Source organism: Rhinopithecus roxellana, chromosome 17, assembly GCF_007565055.1.
Source record: "Rhinopithecus roxellana isolate Shanxi Qingling chromosome 17, ASM756505v1, whole genome shotgun sequence".
Lineage (NCBI taxonomy): Eukaryota > Metazoa > Chordata > Mammalia > Primates > Cercopithecidae > Rhinopithecus > Rhinopithecus roxellana.
The window spans coordinates 40,178,458-40,198,172 of record NC_044565.1 but is presented as its reverse complement, the minus strand read 5'-3'; the positions used below and the strand labels follow the sequence as shown (position 1 = coordinate 40,198,172).

Below are 19,715 nucleotides of genomic sequence, written 5' to 3'. Positions count from 1 at the left end.
GTGACACTTATACCTGCCCCATGAAAATTGCTAAAAGGCAGCTTCCCAGTGTGCTTCCAGCCACTAAATGGGAGAAGAGGACACAAGATGGTAGCAGCCACAAACTCTAGCTCCAGCCTCCCACCGCTGCTCAATGACCTGGTTAGCACTGGGGCAGCCAGAGCTGAAATGACCTGGCTGAGATAGGCTGAGTTGAATGGGTGGCTCCTTTTTCACAGCCAGCCCAAATGACTCAGAAAACCTAGGATGCTTGAGGAAAAAGTGTTCACTATGTTGGGTTGGGCAACATGTGGAGGAACTGAAAGCCTGGAGCCTAGGCCCAGGAATTGAGGAAATGTGAGGCTGGGGCTCAGAGGTGCTCACACTGAGGCAGACCCTTGGGTGATCAGCTAGTTGCCAGAGTGCTTCAAGGACCCTGGCCCCAAGCTCACCTCCAACTCCTGAGTACTTGGTGCTCTTGTGGAGCACCATACCAAGCCCCATGCTATTTAAGTTTGCTGGGACCAGCCCAATCTCAAGAGCCCCACATCCCTCTGTTGTTGCTGTATCCCCCATGCGGCACCTGTCTGTCTCCTGCAGGACAGGCACTCCCCGAGGAGAGGGACAGCAGCAATGAACTATCTCTATGTTCTCTGACCAGCATGAAACCAGCACAAACAGGTATTAGTAATTGTTGGAAAGAACCCTTTTCATGTGTTCAAAAGTTCTGGAGAATAATGGAATGATTTAATTTGGTCTTTGAGTAGGGTACAAGATGAATAAATATGAATTGTCTTGCAAAAAGAAAAAAAACGAGACAAATGCTAACAAGAGTCCTTCCAGTTGAAGTAAGATATCTGATAAATACATAGGCAATTATTACAGACCGTATGGAAATTTTAGTTTATAACTCTACTTTTTATTTTTCACATGATTTAAAAAACAAATACAAAGAATTATTATTAACCTGCCTTACTGGGCACACAATATACCAAGTTGCAATTTGTGACAGCAGTAATAAAAATGGAGGGATGGAGTTATTAGGAGCAGAGTTTTTACATGGCATTGAAGTTAAGCTGGTATAAATTGAAATTAGACTGTTATACCTTTAGGATGTTAAATGTAATCTCCATATTAAATACAAAAGAAAATTAAAAGGAAATCAAGATGTTTCACTACAAAAAAAAAAAAGAACAACAAAAAAAAAACCCACCACCACCAAAACAACTAAACATACAAAAAAGGCAGTAATGGAAGAAAGGAGGGAGAAAACCACTATAAGACATAGAGAAAAGAAAAGGCAAAATAACACAAGTCTGCCCCTCTTTATGAGTATTTTAAATGCAAATGGTTTAACTCTCCAATCAAAAGAAAAAGAATTGATATTTTTCAAAAACTTGATCCAATTGTCTTTAAGAGGTTTGTTTTATATCCAAAGACACAAAAAGGTTGAATGTGAAAGGACAGAAAAAGATATTCCATGCAAATAGCAAGCAAAAGCAAGCTGGGCTGGCTATACTAATATCAAATAAGACACAATCCAAATTGTAAAAAGGTTACCAGAAAAAACAAATGGAATTATCATTTAATCCAGTAATACGATTCCCAGGTATATGTCTAAAAGAATTCAAAGCAAGATCTCAGAGAGGTATCTGTACTCCCATGATCACTACAGCATTATTCCTAACAGCCAGGATGTAAAAGCAGCCCAAATGTCCATCAACAGATGAATGAATTAAAAAAAAAAAAAAAAAAAGTGCTACAGGCCAGGCATGGTGGCTCATGCCTGTAATCCCAGCACTTTGGGAGGCCAAGGCAGGTGGATCACTTGAGCCCAGGAGCTCAAGACTAGCCGGGTCAACATGGCAAAACCCTGTCTCTACTAAAAAAAATACAAAACTTAGCCAGGTATGGTGGGCATGTGCCCATAGTCCCCATCTACTTCAGAGGCTGAAGTGGGAGGATGGCTTAAGCCTGGAAGGTCAAGGTTGCAGTGAGCCATAATTGTGCCACAGCACTCCAGCCTGAGTGAAAGAACAAGACCATGTCTCAAAGAAAATTTAGTGTGTGTGTGTGTGTGTGTGTGTGTGCGCGCGCGCGCACGTGCGCAAAGCAGTATTATTCAACCTTAAAAAGGAAGAAAATGCTGACACATGCCACAACACAGATGGATGTTGAAGAGATTAGGCTGACTGAAATAAGCCAGTCACAAAAGGACAAATATTTAATGATTCCACTTATATCAGAAACCTAGAGTACTCAAAATCATGGAAACACAAAGCAGAATAGAGGTTACCCAAGGCTGATGAGAGGGGGAAATGAGGAGAGTTGTTGTTCAATGGGTATAGAGTTTCAGTTTTGCAATGTAAGTTCTGGAGATCTATTACACAATGTGAATAGACTTAACACTAGTGAAGTACACACTTAAAAATGATCAAAGGGGATAAACTGCATTTTTTCAAACCACAGTTTAAAATGTTTTCATACGTTTACCAAAGATAAAGAAAAACTTTAGTAATAAAAGATTCAAAATACCAAGAAGATATGATCATAAACATTATGAAGACTGGAAGAAATAGAGAAATAAAAAGTTCCACAATAATAGTTGGAGACTTCAATATCCAATTTTCAATAAAGAGAATAACCATAAACAAGGACATAGAGAATCTGAATAACACAATAAGCCAAACAAACCTAGGAGGCATATACAGAACACTTCATACAACAGCAGCAGAAAACACATTTTTCTCAAGTACATGTGGGACATGTTCCAAGATAGAATGAATGCTAGACCACAAGCCTCAACAGATATTAAAATACAGATAATCATACTAAAATATTTCTCTACCCACAGCAGGAAGAAGCTAAAAATCAATACCAAAAGGAAAACTGGAAAGCTCACAAATTTGTAGAAATTAACACATTCAAACAGTCAAAGGATCAAAAAAGGAATCATAAGGGAAATTAGAAAATACTTACAGATAAAATACAACAAAAAATAGAATGCAGAAAGAACAACGTTCAGAGGAAAATTTATACATGAAAACTTATGTTTACAAATGTAAATGTGGATTTAAAAAAAAATCTCAATTCAACAACCAAACTTCACAACTTAGGGAAGGAACTACAAGAGAAATAATTAAACCTAAAGCTAGTAGAAGGAAGACAATGATCAGAGATAAATAAAATAAAGAATATGAAAATAGTAGAGAAAGCTGGTCAGATGCAGTTCGTGCCTGTTGTAATACTCTCAATTTGAGAGGCCAAGGAAGGAAGACTGTTTTACACCAGAAGTTCAAGACCAACTTGAGCAACACAGTGAAATCCTTTCTCTACAAAAAATATTTAAAAATTAGCCAGGAGTGGTGGCACAAGCCTGTAGTCCTAGCTCCTTGAGAGGCTAAGGCAGAAGGACTGCCTGAGCCCAGGAGGTTAAGATTACACCACTGCACTCCAGCTTGGGCAACAGAGCAAGAAATTCTCTCTTTAAAAAAACTGTAAGAATGGGCCAGGCACGGTGGCTCACATCTGTAATCCCAGCACTTTGGGAGGTCAAGGCAGGTGGATCACATGAGATTGTGAGTTTGAGACCAGCCTGGCTAACATGGCGAAATCCTGTCTCTACTAAAAATACAAAAAATTTGCTGGGTGTGGTGGCACATGACTGTAGTCCCAGCTACTCAGGAGGCTGAGACAGGAGAATCATTTGAACCTGGGATGCAGAAGCTTCAGTGAACCAAGATCGCACCGAGGCACTCCAGCCTGGGCAAGACAGACAGATATTCCGTCTCAAAAAAAAAAAAAAAAAAAAGAATGTTAATAGAGAAAACTAACAAAACCAAAGGAGGGTTTGTTAAAGGACTTTATAAATGACAACCCTTTAGTTAGACTATGGGGGAAAAAAAGACATAAAGAACTAAAAGCGGCAATGAAAATGAGGGCATTCATACTAAACTTACAGTTCTAAAAAAATTATGAGATATTATAACTAATTGTACACCAGAAAATTAGACAACCTGTAAGATTCCTTTCATGATAAAAACTCTCAGAAAACTAAAAGAAAAAAAATCCTCAACATGACAAGGGGTACTTATAGAAAACCCACAGGCAATATCATACTCCATGATGAATGACATATTTCTCCCTAAGATCAGAACAAGACAAGGATGCCCATATTTACCACTGCTACTTTACACTGTACTGAACTTCTAGCCAGAGCTATTAGACAAAAGAATAAAAGGCATCCAAATGAGAAAGGAAGATGTAAAACTATCTCTGACTGCAAATGACATAATCATATATATAGAAAATCCTAAAGAATCCACAGAAGAACTACTAAGCTGAGAAGCAAATTCACAAAGTTGCAAGGAACAAGGTCAAAATGCAAAAATCAGCTATATTTCTACACACTAGAAATGAACAATCTGAAAAGAAAATTAAGAAAGTAACATAATTTTCAATAGCGTGTAAAAGAATACTTAGGAACAAATCTAACCAAAGAAGGTAAAGTTTTGTATACTGAAGACTACAAAACACTGCTAAAATAAATTAAAAACCTAAATAAAGAGAAAGACATTCATGTTAATGGATAGGAAGACTTACATTGTTAAGATATTAATATTGCCTCCAAAGTGATCCACAGAGTCAACGCAATACCTATTCTTTTTTTATTTTTTTATTTTTTATTTTTTAGAGACGGAGTCTCGCTCTGTGGCCCGGGCTGGAGTGCAGTGGCCGGATCTCAGCTCACTGCAAGCTCCGCCTCCCGGGTTCACACCATTCTCCTGCCTCAGCCTCCCGAGTAGCTGGGACTACAGGCGCCCGCCACCTCGCCCGGCTAGTTTTTTGTATTTTTTTTTTTTAGTAGAGACGGGGTTTCACCATGTTAGCCAGGATGGTCTCGATCTCCTGACCTCGTGATCCGCCCGCCTCGGCCTCCCAAAGTGCTGGGATTACAGGCTTGAGCCACCGCGCCCGGCAATACCTATTCCTTTTTACAAAACTAGAAAACCTGGTCCTCAAATTCATACAGAATTGCAAGGGACTCTAAATAGCCAACAGTCTGAAAAAGATGACTTTGAAACCTGCAAAAAGGAAAAAAGAAAAAACAAAAAGCAACAGTAGTAATTAAACAGTATGGTACTGACGTAAGGACACACATGTAGGCCAATGGAGTAGAATGAAGATCCCAAAAATAAACCTTCACATGAAAAAGGTCAACTGACTTTCAATCAAGGTTTCCAGGACCATTTAATGGGGGAAAGGACAGTTTTTTCAACAAATGGTGTTAGGAAAACTGAATATTTACATGTAAAAAGAATAAAGTTTAATCTTTACCTTACACCATATATAACAACTCAAAGCACATCAAATACTTAAACTTAAAATAAAAATCTTTTTAAAAACCCTTAGAAGACAAAGGTAAGGATTGTAATCTTCATAACATTGGATTTTAAAATTATTTCATGGGTATGACACCAAAAATAGTCAACAATAACAAAGGTATGTTAGACTTCATCAAAATTAAAAACTTTAGTGCATCAAAGGACACTAAAAGAATGAAAATAAACGATAGATCACACAGCAAAAAATAAAGAAGCATCTGACAAAATTCAACATCCATTCATAATATAAACGCTCAAAAGAACAGGCATAGAAGGAACTTACCTCAACATAAGAGAGGCCATATATGAAAAGCCCACAGTTTTGTTTTCAGTTTTTTTTGGGGGGGGGGACAGAGTCTCACTCTGTCACGCAGCCTAATGTGCAGTGGTGCGATCTCGGCTCACTGCAACCTCTGCCTCCCAGGTTCAAGCGGTTCTCCTCCCAAGTAGCCTCCCAAGTAGCTGGGACTACAGGCGCCCACCACCACACCCAGCTAATTTTTGTATTTTTAGTAGATATGGGGTTTCACTATGTTGGCCAGGCTGGTCCCGAACTCCTGACCTCGTGATCCACCTGCCTCGGATTCCCAAAATGCTGGGATAACAGGTGTTAGCCAGCATGCCTGACCCGCTTTTCTTTCATATATAAAGCACATAAATAATAGCATAATCAATAGGGAAAAACTGAAAGCTTTTCCTCTAAGATCTGGGACAGGCAAGGACGCCCCAGTATCACCACTCCTATTCAATTTAATACTGAAATTCCAAGAGAGGACTTAAGGAATAAAAGGACTCCACATAGAAAACAGGAAGAAAAATTATCTTTTTACAAATGATCATATATATGCAGAAAAACTTTACGACTCCACAACAATAAAAAACTGTTAGAACTAATAGTGAACACAGTAGAGTTGCTGGATCCAAATTAACATACAAAAATCAGTGGCATTTCTAAGCACAAACAGGCTATCTGAAAAGGCAATTAAGAAAACAGTCCCATTTACCACAGCAACAAAAGCATTTTATAATATTTAGAAATAAACTTAGCCAAATAAGTAAAAGAGTTGTACACTGAAAATTATAAAACACTGAAGGAAATTAAGGAAGACACAGATAAATAAAAAGACATTCCAGCATTCATGCACTGAAAGAAAAATACCATTAAAAGTCCATACTACCCAAAGTGATCTATAGAGTCGACACAATCCCTATCAAAATCTCAATGGCAGTCTTTTGTTTCAAGACAGGGTCTCACTTTGTCAGCCAGGCTGGAGTACAGTGGCACGATCTTGGCTCATTGCAGCCTCAACATCCTGGGCCCAAGCAATCCTCCACCTTGGCCTCCCAAGTAGCTGGGACTACAGGGATGCACCACCATGTCCAACTAGTTTTTAGTATTTTTGGTAGAGACAGGGTTTCAGCATGTTGCCCAGGCTAGACGCGAACTTCTGAGCTCAAGCTATCCACCCTCCTTGGCCTGCCCAAAGCGCTGAGATTAATAGGCGTGCTCTACCACACCCGGCCTCAAAGGCATCCCTTACAAAAATAGAAAAAACAATCCTAAAATTCCTACAGAACCACAAGAGGCCCCAAATAGCAAAAAACAATCTTGAGTAAGAATACAGCTGGAGGTATCACACTTTTTAATTCCAAAATACACTACATGACTACAGTAATCAAAACAATATGAGCCAGGTGCAGTGGCTCACACATGTAATCTCAACATTCTGGGAGGCTGAGGCAGGAGGACTGCTTGAGGCCAGAAGTTTGAGACCTGCCTGGGCAACAGAGCAAGACCCAGTCTCTACAAACAACTTAAAAAAATTAAAAATTAGCTGGGCATGGTGGCATGCTCTTGTAGTCCTAGCTATTTTGAGAAGCTGAGGCAGGAAGATCACCTCAGTGCAGGAAGTTGAGGCTGCAATGAGCTATAACTGAACCACTGCACTCCAACCTGGACAACAGAGCAAGACCCTGTACATTAAAAATATATATTATGGCCGGGCGCGGTGGCTCAAGCCTGTAATCCCAGCACTTTGGGAGGCCGAGACGGGCGGATCACGAGGTCAGGAGATCCAGACCATCCTGGCTAACACGGTGAAACCCCGTCTCTACTAAAAAATACAAAAACTTAGCCGGGCGAGGTGGCAGGCGTCTGTGGTCCCAGCTACTCGGGAGGCTGAGGCAGGAGAATGGCATGAACCCGGGAGGCGGAGCTTGCAGTGAGCTGAGATCCGGCCACTGCACTCCAGCCTGGGTGACAGAGCGAGACTCTGTCTCAAAAAAAAAACAACAAACATATACATATATATATACACACATATATATATTATATATGGTACTGACATAAAAACAGACATATGAATCCACAGAACGAATAAAAACCCCAGAAATAAATCCATGCATCTACAATCAACTGATCTTCCAGAAGGATGCCAAGAACATGTGATAGGGAAAGGACAGTCCCTTCAACAGAAGGTGATGGAAAAACCTGATATCCACATACAGAATGACATTGGATCCTTATCTTATACCACATACAAAATGAACTCAAAATGAATTAAAAACTTCAAAGTACATTTAAGACCTGAAATTGTAAAACTACTAGAAGGTGACACAGGTAAAAAGCTTCCTGACAATGGTCTAGGAAATAATTTTTTTGACAGGAACTATTAGCATAGGCAACATAAGCCAAAATATACAATTGAGATTTTATCAAAACTAACAAGCTTCCGCACAGCAAAGGCAACAATCAGAGTGAAAAGGCAACCTACAGAATGGAAGAAAATATTTACAAATCATGTATTTGATTAGGGGTTAATATTCAGAATATTTAAGAAACTCGTACAACTTAATAGCAAAAATAAAAATAAAAAATAAAAAAATAACCCTATGTAGCACAAAGAAAATAGACATTTCTCAAAAGACGACATACAAATAGCCAACAGGTATAAAAGCTGCTCTATATTACTAATCATGAGAGAAACGCAAATCAAAAGCATGAGATATTATCTCACACCTACATTGTAACAGCTATTATCAAAAGGACAAAAGACAAATGTTAGTAAGAACGTGGAAAATGGGAATCCTTACACACTGTTGGTGGGAATGAAAACTGGTACAGTCATTTCTGAAAGCAATATAGACGTTCCTCAAAAAATTAAACAGAACTATCTTATGTTATGATCCACAATCCCACTTTGGATATATATCCAAAGGAAATGCAATCACTATCTCAGAGATATCTTCACTCTCACATTCACTGCAGCATTATTCCCAAGAGCCAAGATATGGAAAAAAACTAAACATCTTTCCACAGATGAAAAAACACAATGTGGTGTACATATACATACACACACAGGGATATTATCCAGCTTTTAAAGAGGAGGAAATCCTTCCATTTTTGACAACATGACTAACCCTAGAAAACACTATGCTAGGTGAAATAAAGCAGACAAAGAAAGATAAATACTGCATAGTCTCACATGATGAATTTAAAGTAGTCAAAGCAGCAGAGAATACAGGACAGAGAAATAAGTTGACATCGGTTAAAGGGTATAAAATTTAAGCTCTCCAAAATGAGTAAATTCTGGAGATCTCACATACAGCAATGTGACTATATTTAACAATACTTTATTGCATACTTGAAAGAAAATGGTAACTATGTGAGGTAATATATGTGAATTAGCTTGATTGCAGTGATTATTTCAACTATGCACGTTAAAACATCAAGTTGTACACCCTGAATACGTAATTTTTATATTTATATAGTATTTCAATATTTGCCTTTATCTCAATTTAAAAAGAAAAACAGACTTAGAGAAATTATATGCAAATTATATAACTGATTTACAATATTAATATCCAGAATATTTTTTATAAAACTCAAAACCAAACAAAACCCAATAAAAAATGGGCAAAAGACATGAACAGACATTTCTCCAAAGCAAATATGCAAACAGCCAAAGAGCACAGGCAAGCATGTTCAATATAATTAATCATTAGGAAAATGCAAATAAAAAACACAATGAGATACAAATTCACACCTACTAGGATATCTGAATTTTTTTTTCAAAAGGGAAGTAACAAGTATTGGCAAGGATGTGGAGAAACCAGAACCCTCTGGTACCGCTGGTGAGAATGTAAGGTGCAGCTGCTGTGCAAAACAATTTGGTGGCTTCTCAAAAAGTTAAACACAGAATTACCATGTGATCCAGACATCCTACTCCTAGGTATACGGTTCTGTGTGGCTTAAGGATAGGGATACGTTCTGAGAAATGCCCTCTTGTGAACATAAGAGTATACTTACACAAAAGATGGTAAAGTCTACTACACACTTAGGCTACATGCTATAGTTTATTGCTCCTGTACAGCATGTTACTGTACTGAATACTGTAGGCAACTGTAACTCAATGGTAAGTTTTTGTGTATGTAAACACAGAAAAAGTAATTTGTTGCACTATACTAGGACAGCTATCACAATGTCACCAGGCGACAGGAATTATAATAAGCTCCATTATAATCTTATGGGACCATAGTTGTGTATGTATGTGCTCTGTTGACTGAAACACGCTTATACAATGCATGACTGTACATACAAAACAACTGAAAGCAGGAAATTGAACACATATTTGTAAACCTATGTTCACAGCAGCATTGCTCATAATATCCAAAAGGTGGAAACAACCCAAACATCCACTGATGGATGAATAAAATGCTGTATATACATATAGTGGAATATTCGTCATAAAACGAATGAAGTTGTAATGTATGCTATGACACAGACTGACTTTGGAAACATGTTAGCAAAGTAAGCCACACAGAGGAAGACAAATATTCTGATTCCACTTATATGAGGTACCTAGAATAGGCAAACTCATGGAGACAGAAGACAACAGAATGTAAAACAGCTGAGCGTGGTGGCTCACACCTATAATCCCTGCACTTTGGGAGACCAAGGCAGGTGAATGGCTTGAGCCCAAACACTGGAGACCAGCCTGAGCAATACAACAAGACTCCATCTCTACATAAAATACAAAAATTAGGTAGGCATGCTTTAGTCCCAGCTACTCAGGAGCCTGAGGCTGGAGGGTCACTTGAGCCCAGGAGTTTTGAGGCTGCAGCAGTGAGCTGTAATTGCGCTGCTGCATCCAGCACGAGTGATACAGCAAGACGCTGCCTCCAAAAAACCAAAGTAAAATAGAAGAAACCAGGGGCTGAAAGGAAGGAAATTAAGAGTTGTTGTTTTATAGGTACCAACTTGTTACTGGTGATGAACATGTTTTTGCATACAGACAGTGGTGACAGTTACATAACATTATGAATATTTTTAATCCCACTGACTTGTACACTTATAAATGGTGAAAATGGTAAATTTTATGTTATGCATATTTTACCACAATATAAAATAAAAGGAAAATACAAGAAAAAGAACATATATACTAAAAGCCTTCGACCAAGGCCAGGTGCGATGGCTCATGCCTATTATCCCAGCACTTTGGGAGGTCAAGGCAGGTAGATCACTTGAGGTCAGGAGTTTGAGACCAGCCTGGTTGACATGATGAAACCCTGTCTCTATTAAAAACACAAAAATTGGCCGGGCGCGGTGGCTCGAGCCTATAATCCCAGCACTTTGGGAGGCCGAGACGGGCAGATCACGAGGTCAGGAGATTGAGACCATCCCGGCTAATATGGTGAAACCCCGTCTCCACTAAAAATACAAAAAACTAGCCGGGCGAGGTGGCGGGCGCCTGTAGTCCCAGCTACTCGGGAGGCTGAGGCAGGAGAATGGCGTAAACCCAGGAGGCGGAGCTTGCAGTGAGCTGAGATCCGGCCACTGCACTCCAGCCTGGGCGACAGAGCGAGACTTCGTCTCAATAAAAAAAAAAAAAAAAAAAAAAAAACAAACACACACACAAAAATTACCCGATGTGGTGGTACACATCTGTAATCCCAGTTACTCGGGAGGCTGAGGTACAAGTATTGCTTGAGCTCGGGAGGCTCAAAGAAAATTAAAGTTCCCATCAGACACGAAACTTACAAATTTCTGAAAGATTAAAATGACTGGGAATATCTTTTTATTTATTTATTTGTTTGAGACATAGTCTCACTTTGTTGTCCAGGCTGGGGTACAATGGCGTGATCTTGGCTCACTGCAACCTCTCCCTCCTGGGTTCAAGCAATTCTCCTGCCTCAGTCTCCTGAGTAGCTGGGATTACAGGCATGTGTCTCCATGCCTGGCTAATTTTTGTAGTTTTAGTAGAGATGGGGTTTCATCATGTTGGTCAGGCTGGTCTTGAACTGCTGACATCATGATCTGCCCATGTTGGCCTCCCAAAGTGCTGGGATTATAGGCGTGAGCCACCATGCCCAGCCTGAGAATACCATTTTAAAATGTAATAGGTAAAGAAAGTTGTAGCTCAGAGTAAGCTGTAAGAAAGCTATAGAGGAGGTAGGTGAGACAATCTTCCCAATATAACTGAGAAAGATTCTGGGCTCAGAGTAACAGATATGATGGACAGAAGGAAGAAACATGGAGATGGAGATGGGACTTAAATGAAGTTCTCTATAAAGAATGATTCTTTCTCTCAGCCATCCGTCAGTCAGAAAAACACGAGCAGCCAACATACAGGTAACCCATCCACCAGAGATCTTCCCTGGGGGAGAATACTATATAAAGTAATTGCAAGTAAATATAGATACTGGTACCACTGTACATTCTCTCATTTAGAGTCCTACAACCTGAAATGAAAGCTTGATGAGACAAACGAGAAAAGTACAAGTAGTTACGCCTCCAATACTATTCCCCGAGAAGTTGCCAGACAAGAGTTCCATTTGAGAGACAGCACTATTAGAAAAGTATTGTATGAAACTCCAGAGTATATACAACATATATCTAGTTGTCTTGTAGAAATATGAATGTGGCCAGGTGTGGTGGCTCACACCTACAATCCCTGCACTTTGGGAGCACAAGGTGGGAGAATTGCTTGAGCTCAGGAGTTCAAGACCAGTCTGGGCAACAAGGCGAAGTCTCATCTCTGCAAAAAACACAAAAATTAGCCAGGCACGGTGGTGTGCATCTGTAGTCCCAGCTACTCAGGAGGCTGAGGTGGGACAATAATTTCAGCCCAGGAGGCAGAAGCTATGGCAACTCAAGACTGCACCACCGTACTCTAGCCTTGGCAACAGAACAAACAGCAAAGGCATATGAAGAGACCCACAACATAAAAAATCCAGTACAGACAAGATATATGAATATGTAATAGAGGAAGAAATAATCCCTCCTAGTAACAGTTCCTGAAAGGGCAAGAAGGAATAAGATTCAAATTATGAAACGTAATATAGAAACAGCTATTGCAGTGGTCAGACTATAACTCAAGTATAGTTATAACTTCACATGCTAGCAGTATGCAACAATGTCTTACAAGGCAATAATAAGTTTAGAAACGCGTGCGTGTGCGCGCACACACACACACACACAATTAGCCAGGTGGTGGCTCGTGTCTGTAGTTTCAGCTACTTGAAAAGTTCACTTGAGCCCAGAAGTTCAAGGCTGCAATGAGCTAATTACACCACTGCGCTGCAGCCTAGGTGAGAGCTGGAGACTCCATCTCAAACAAGCAAACAATGTTAGACACGGGAAGCCAAAGAAAACACATTGAAAACCTACCGCGAAAAAGCTAAGAATTCAGTGAAGGCTCAAGGCACAAATCATTAGTAATGAAAAATATTTTAATTATATATATATATCTATATCTCCATCACTAAATATAATAAAAGAAATAGCAACATAATGGAAGAAATTAAATATAGTTGAAGAAATCACAATTTATAATAGCAATAAAAAAACAAATTCCTAAGATTAAGCAGAGCACGAAATAAAAATCTATATACAAATAACTTTGAGACTGTGAACAATGCAAAAGAAAAAAGAAAAGGAGTATCATACTTTGGACAGGAAGACAGAACTTCAGTTCTCAAATTAATCATCATTAACACAATGAAAACATTTTACGTCAATGCTAAAATTCACATGAAGAAATAAGATAGAAAAGTTATGACAATAATGAGGAAGGACTAGTAGTCTCAGGCATTTTAAAATATTACAAAGATACATGTAAAAATAAAGAAAAAAATAGTATAAACTCAACGAACATGTTCTTAAAGGACCAGAAATTAAATATTTTAGGATTATGGGTGACAGGGTCTCTGTTATGATTACTAAACTCTGCTGTTGTGCTGTGGAAGCCACCATGGACAATAAGTAAAAAAAATGGGCACGTCAGGCAGGGCGCAATGGCTCACGCCTGTAATGCCAGTAGTTTGGGAGGCCAAGAGAGAAGGATTATGAGGTTAAGAGATTGAGACCATCCTGGCCAACACGGTGAAACTTTGTCTCTACTAAAAATACAAAAATTAGCTGGGCAGTGGCGTGTGCCTGTAATCCCAGCGACTTGAGAGGCTGAGGCAGGAGAATTCCTTGAACCTGAGAGGTGGACGTTGCAGTGAGCCAAGATCATGTCACAGAACTCCAGCCTAGGTGACACAGCAAGACTCCATCTCAGAAAAAAAAAAAAAAGAAGAAGAATGGGCATGTCTGTGTGGCAAAAATTTCCAAAAACAGATAGTTGGCTCACAGACTATAAGTTTACCAATCCCTGGTACAGATCATAATTATACAGACAAATAGGTCAGTCTAGAAAGTTCAAAAAATGACCCAGTCAAGACAAAATTGGTATCTCAAGTCAGAAAGAAGAGTTAGTAAACAAATAGAATTGGAAAAATTGTACAACAAAAAAGGGAGGAAAGTTGGACACATACACAACACTTTAAGCCAACATAAATCCCAGCTGAATCAAAGATGAAGATATATAATTGCAGTAGAAAATGTACAGGAAGAAACTAAAGGAGAATTCTCTTATAATGTTGTCAATGGAGAAGGCATTTCAGACCAAGATACAAAATCCACAGACCATTAAAAACTACAACCACAAATATGAAACTGAACAGTAAAAACCACCTTAAGCAAAGCAAAAGGCATCAAACCAGGATACAGTCATAAGTTGTAATCACAAACAAAAGATCAATTTCAGTGACACACAAAGAGCTCCTACAAATTAAAAAATAAGAAAAACAATTGATAAATGGCAAAAAAATATGAACAATTCCAGAAAAAGCAACAAAATGGCTCTTAAACACAAGATTTGCAAACTCACTCATAATATAAGAAACACAAATTTAAAATACCAATGATACCACTTCTCACCCATCAGGTTGGCAAAGATCATGAAATTTAATGTGCTGATGAAATTAAGGGGAAAGTGAAACTGCAATACCAGTATCTACCACAAGTAAACCACACGTATACTTTAACCTAGTAATTCTAATTCTACTTGTAAGTAGGAATTTATCATAGCTACACAAAAGTTTTACACAAGGATGAAATAAACACGTTAGAAGTTACTTATTACAGCATTGTTTGTAACAGAAAAGACTCGGGGGGGCCAGGAGTGGTGGCTCATGCCTGTAATCCCAGCACATTGGGAGGCCAAGGCAGGTGGATCATGAGGTCAGGAGCCTGAGACCAGCCTGACCAACATGGTGAAACCCCATGTCCACTAAAAATATAAAAATTAGCTGGGCATGGTGGCACATACCTGTAGTTTCCCAGCTACTCAGGCGGCTGAAGCAGGAGAATCACTTGAACCGGGGAGGCGGAGGTTGCAGTAAGCCAATATTGCACCATGGCACTCTAGCCTGGGCGACAAAGCAAGACTCCGTCTCAAAAAAAAAAAAAAAAAAAAAAAAAAAAAAGGCTGGGGAAAAAATACTGCCCATAAATGGGAACTGGTTAAATTAATTATGGTGCATACATTTAATTAAACACTACACAGTCTTACAAGAAGATGAAAAGCACTTCATATATTGATGAGTAATCTCCAGAACAAAAAGAAAAAAAAGCCAAAGCCAAGTCTGGTTGGGATGTTACATTTGTGAAGAAGAAAGAGAAGAAAAATGTATACAGTTCGCTATTTATACAAAAAAAAAAAAAAAAACTCTGATATACCTGAGAGGATAAGAACTACATGCCTGAGAGACGGGGCAAAAAGGAAAAACATGGAATATATCTTTTATATTTACTTTTGGAATTTTGAATCATGTGGACATATGCCTATTTTAAAAAATAAAAAAACAGTACAACAGACAAGAAACATACCAATACAATAATTCAGGATAGAAGGGTAGACTGTATAAATGAGAGTAACAGGAAAATGTCTCTTTATTAAACCAGGTTGGTTTCATGAAGAAGCTCCAACTGACTGACTCTGATTTCCTTCCATTCTACCAGTAACATAGTAAGACATGGACTCGGAAGCCAGATTTCAGTCCCAGCTTGTCCATGTCTTGGTCTCCTTAGCTATAAAACAGGATAATAGAATTTACCTCATAGAGAAGTACTTACAACATATGATAAGCAAAGCACTCAATAAACGTGAGCTGTTAATATTACCTGTGCTGCAGCCCAAATGCAGTCAATATGTTGAGTACTCAGTCGCCCTTCTGCTGCCAAAAAATTCAAAATCACTTGGCATTGTTTGATAATCTGGAAAAGAAAAACCTAGTATCAATTTTTAAAAATATTCTTCTCTATCAACAGAACAGAGAAGTCATGTAATTATCCACAAACCTCAATGTGTAAATTTGGTCCAAATATATGCTCCACCACATTGTTGCTAATAAGCCAGTCTGCAAGTTCTTTTGCAATGGACCTAAAGTAATAAAAAATAGTACATTAAAAAAATATTGTCATCTTTAATCATGTCTAAAAGGTAGACTCAATTGTAAACCTAAATTTGTTCCCATAGGAATTATAAAGAATTAGATACAATCAGTTTTACAGAATACTAGAAAGCATAACTAGAATGAAATATGATGAATTTATAAATTCAAATTCCCTGAGTTTATAAACAAGCAACAAATAACTGAAACAGTAACAAGTAGCACCGAATACACAGGTGTAACACTGAATTAGTGATGTATTATCCTACTCGAGGTCTTTGCCTTCCCACTTTTTAATTTCCATAGTATGTATTGAAGCACTCAGGAAAGGTTTCCCAGTATGCCCTTTATAATGAGATAATATCAGGAAAGCAGATTACCAAAAGGATGAACAACGAAAGAATTACCCCCAAGCCAAACTGTAAGTCTCCTTGCTTATACTATTGAAGATTTTTACTAATAGATGAAAAATAAAGTAACAGTCATGTACTGCATAACAATGATTTGGTCAATGACAGACCAAAGGATGGACCAAATATACAATGGTGGTCCCATAAGATTAAAACTGACGTGAACAATTCCTATTACCTAACGTCACTGTGGCCACCATGTCATGGAGCAATGCATTACTCACACGTTTGTGGTGATGCTGATGTAAACAAATCTACTGCACTGCCAGTAATACAAAAGTATAGCATGTACATACAGTATATAAAACTTAATAAATGACTGTTGCTAGTTTATGTATTTACTATACTTTTTATCTTTAAAGGATACTCTTTCTAGTTTTTAAAAAAAGAAAGGCATTGTCAGCACGGGAGATGACAGCTCCATGTGTATTATTAAAAAGTAAAAAAAAAAAAAAAAAAAAAAGAAAGAAAAAAGGTTTTTTTTTTTCTTCTTAGGATATAAAGAATAAGGATATAAAGAAAAACACTTCTGTATAGCCATATAGCGTGTTTGTATTTTAAATATTATAAGAATTTACCTCATAGAATTTACCTCATAGAGAAGTACTTACAACATATGATAAGCAAAGAGTCAAAATGTTAAAAAAATTTTAAGTTTATAAAATTAAATAAAAAGAGTAAGCTAAGGTTAATTTAATAGTGAAGAAAAAAAGCTTTCAAATAATTTGTGTAGCCTAAGTGTACAGTGCTTACAAAGTCTATAGTAATGTAAAGTCATATCCTAGGCCTTCACATCTGCTCAGCACTCACTCACCAACTCACCCAGAGCAACTTCCAGTCCTGCAAACTCCATTCTTGGTAAGCGTCCTATACAGGCAATACCCTATTTTACTTTTTTTGCAGATTTTTTTACATTTTTTTTTCTACAGTTAGATATGTTTAGATACACAAATACTTACAAAGTGTTACAAATGCCCACAGAATTAAGGACAGTAACATGCTGTACAGGCTTGAAGCCTAGGAGCAACAGGTTATACCACCTAGGTTTGTATAACTTTGCACAATGAAATCACCTCATGATGCATTTCTCAGAAAGTATCCCTGTCATTAAGTACCATATGACTACATTATAAAATGGGTGGAAGAAAATAAGCTTCAAAATAAATTGTACAATAAAAGGTCCCCAATTTTTTCAGCTATATTATATACAGATAAACTAGAAGGATTAAGTAATTTACTTTCTTATTGCATACCCAACAAAGAATTTACATTCTATAACAGAATTTTATGCTAACAATTTTTATTTATTAAAAAAAAAACACTAGGAATTAGACACACAGGCCTCAAAGGGTAAAACATTAAAAATAAAACTAGGTATTTTTTACCTATTTCTGAGTAGCACTACTGAAGTTATGATCCATAAGATTCAACTCTCTGATTTACATCATAGTTCAAGAAACAAAATTAATTAAAAAAAAAAAATCCCACTATTAAGTAAGTCTATTAAAGAACATTAAAAGGAGACCCAGGCTGGTGCTGTGGTTCACGCCTGTAATCCTAGCACTTTGGGAGACTGAGGTCGGGGCGGGGGCGGACTACTTGAGCCTAGGAGTTCCAGGCCAGGCTGGGCAACATAATAAAAGCCTGCTTCTACAAAAACTAAAATAAAATCAGCCAGGCATGGTGGCTCATGCCTGTGGTCTCAGCTACTAAGGAGTTGAGGTGGGAGGATCATTTGAGCCCAGGTCAGAGCTACAGTAAGGCGTAATCATGCTGCTGCACTCCAGCTTGAGCAAGACACTGTCTCAAAAATTTAAAGGGAAGACAAGGGACTTTCATAATAACGATGCAACTATAAAATTGGACAGTATCATTAACCACTATTCGGCGGTCTGAAAACATACATGCAATGGGGGTCAAAGAAAGTGGGAAGAGGTGCCAGAAAAAATATCTGAATACCTCAAACTTCCCAAAGTTGATGAAACACATTCATCTACACATCCAAGCAAGAAGTAGAACAAACTCCAGGAGGATAAACACAAAGAAATCCACATCTATACATACTGTAGTCAAATGATTCAAAGCAGTGAGAGAAAAACAACTAAGCATATACAAAGGAACCAGAATAAGATTAATAGCTAACTTCTTATCCCAAACAGTAATGGAGCTACACAGGAGCAATCTTTTTTATCTTATTTTATTAGAGTTAAATCAGTATGTCAAGAAATTAAATGCATATTTAACCCATAAAACCACTAAGAAAATTGAGGTATTTTTTAAATCAATGGAATTAAAATGGCACACTAGAATCTACGTATACACTATAAAAACAGACAGTAAAGGAGAAACAGAGAAACAAGATATGAGATACACAGAAAACCAACAGCAAAATGACAGATGTAAAGCTATACAAAATTATTAGGGAATTAAGAACTGTCATCAAGGCAGAGATTATACGACTAGATTTTTTTTTTTTTAAAGATCCAACCATATGTTACCCCTAAGACACACTTTAGGTTCAAAACAAGCAGACTGAAAATAAAAGAATGGAAAAAGATAAGCCATGCCAAAAATAAGCTTAAGAAAGGTTCAGGGGTTACACCAATATCAAATAAAATAGATTAAGCCAAAAAATGTCTGAAAGAGACAAAGAAGGACATTTAAAATGAAAAAAAGGATCAAGTTATCAGGAATACATATGGACCTAACAAAAGATTTCCTGAAATACACGAAGCAAAAACTGATGACAGAATTAAAAGGAGAAATAGACAATTCAGCAATACAGCTAATTCTTGTTACTCGCATTAGTTATATTCTACAGAGTCACTGCAAACACTGAATTACCTAATACTGAACCCTTGGTCCTACAGAAAATATGTACATAATATAGGTATCATACACAGATTTTTAATCTGAAAAACCTCTCATACTGGTTGATTCTATTTTCTCTATTTTACAAAAGAGAAAACAGCGTGGCCGGCTCACACCTGTAATCCCAGCACTTTGGGAGGCCAAGGCAGGTGGACTGCTCGAGGTCAGGAGCTTAAGACCAGCCTGACCAACGCGGTGAAACCCTGTCTCTAACCAAAAATACAAAAATTAGCCGGGTGTGGTGGCAGGTGCCTGTAATCCCAGTTACTCAGGAGACTGAGGCAGCACAATA

General features: G+C 38.0%; 1 protein-coding gene across 7 annotated transcripts in view; it reads right to left on the bottom strand.

Annotated features, from left to right (window-relative positions):
- The window catches only part of USP34 (ubiquitin specific peptidase 34), a 291,125-nt gene that overhangs the window by 170,279 nt on the left and 101,131 nt on the right, over positions 1-19,715 (bottom strand). For all 7 annotated transcript variants that reach the window (XR_004054451.1, XR_004054449.1, XM_030921651.1 and 4 more), the window contains exons 9-10: positions 16,051-16,132; positions 15,874-15,966 (exon numbers count right to left, since the gene is read on the bottom strand). Coding sequence is in view for 5 of the 7 variants with exons in the window: in XM_030921651.1 (XP_030777511.1) it covers positions 15,874-15,966; positions 16,051-16,132 (175 nt within the window). In the remaining 2 variants the exon portion in view is untranslated. The remainder of the gene's footprint in view (positions 1-15,873; positions 15,967-16,050; positions 16,133-19,715) is intronic.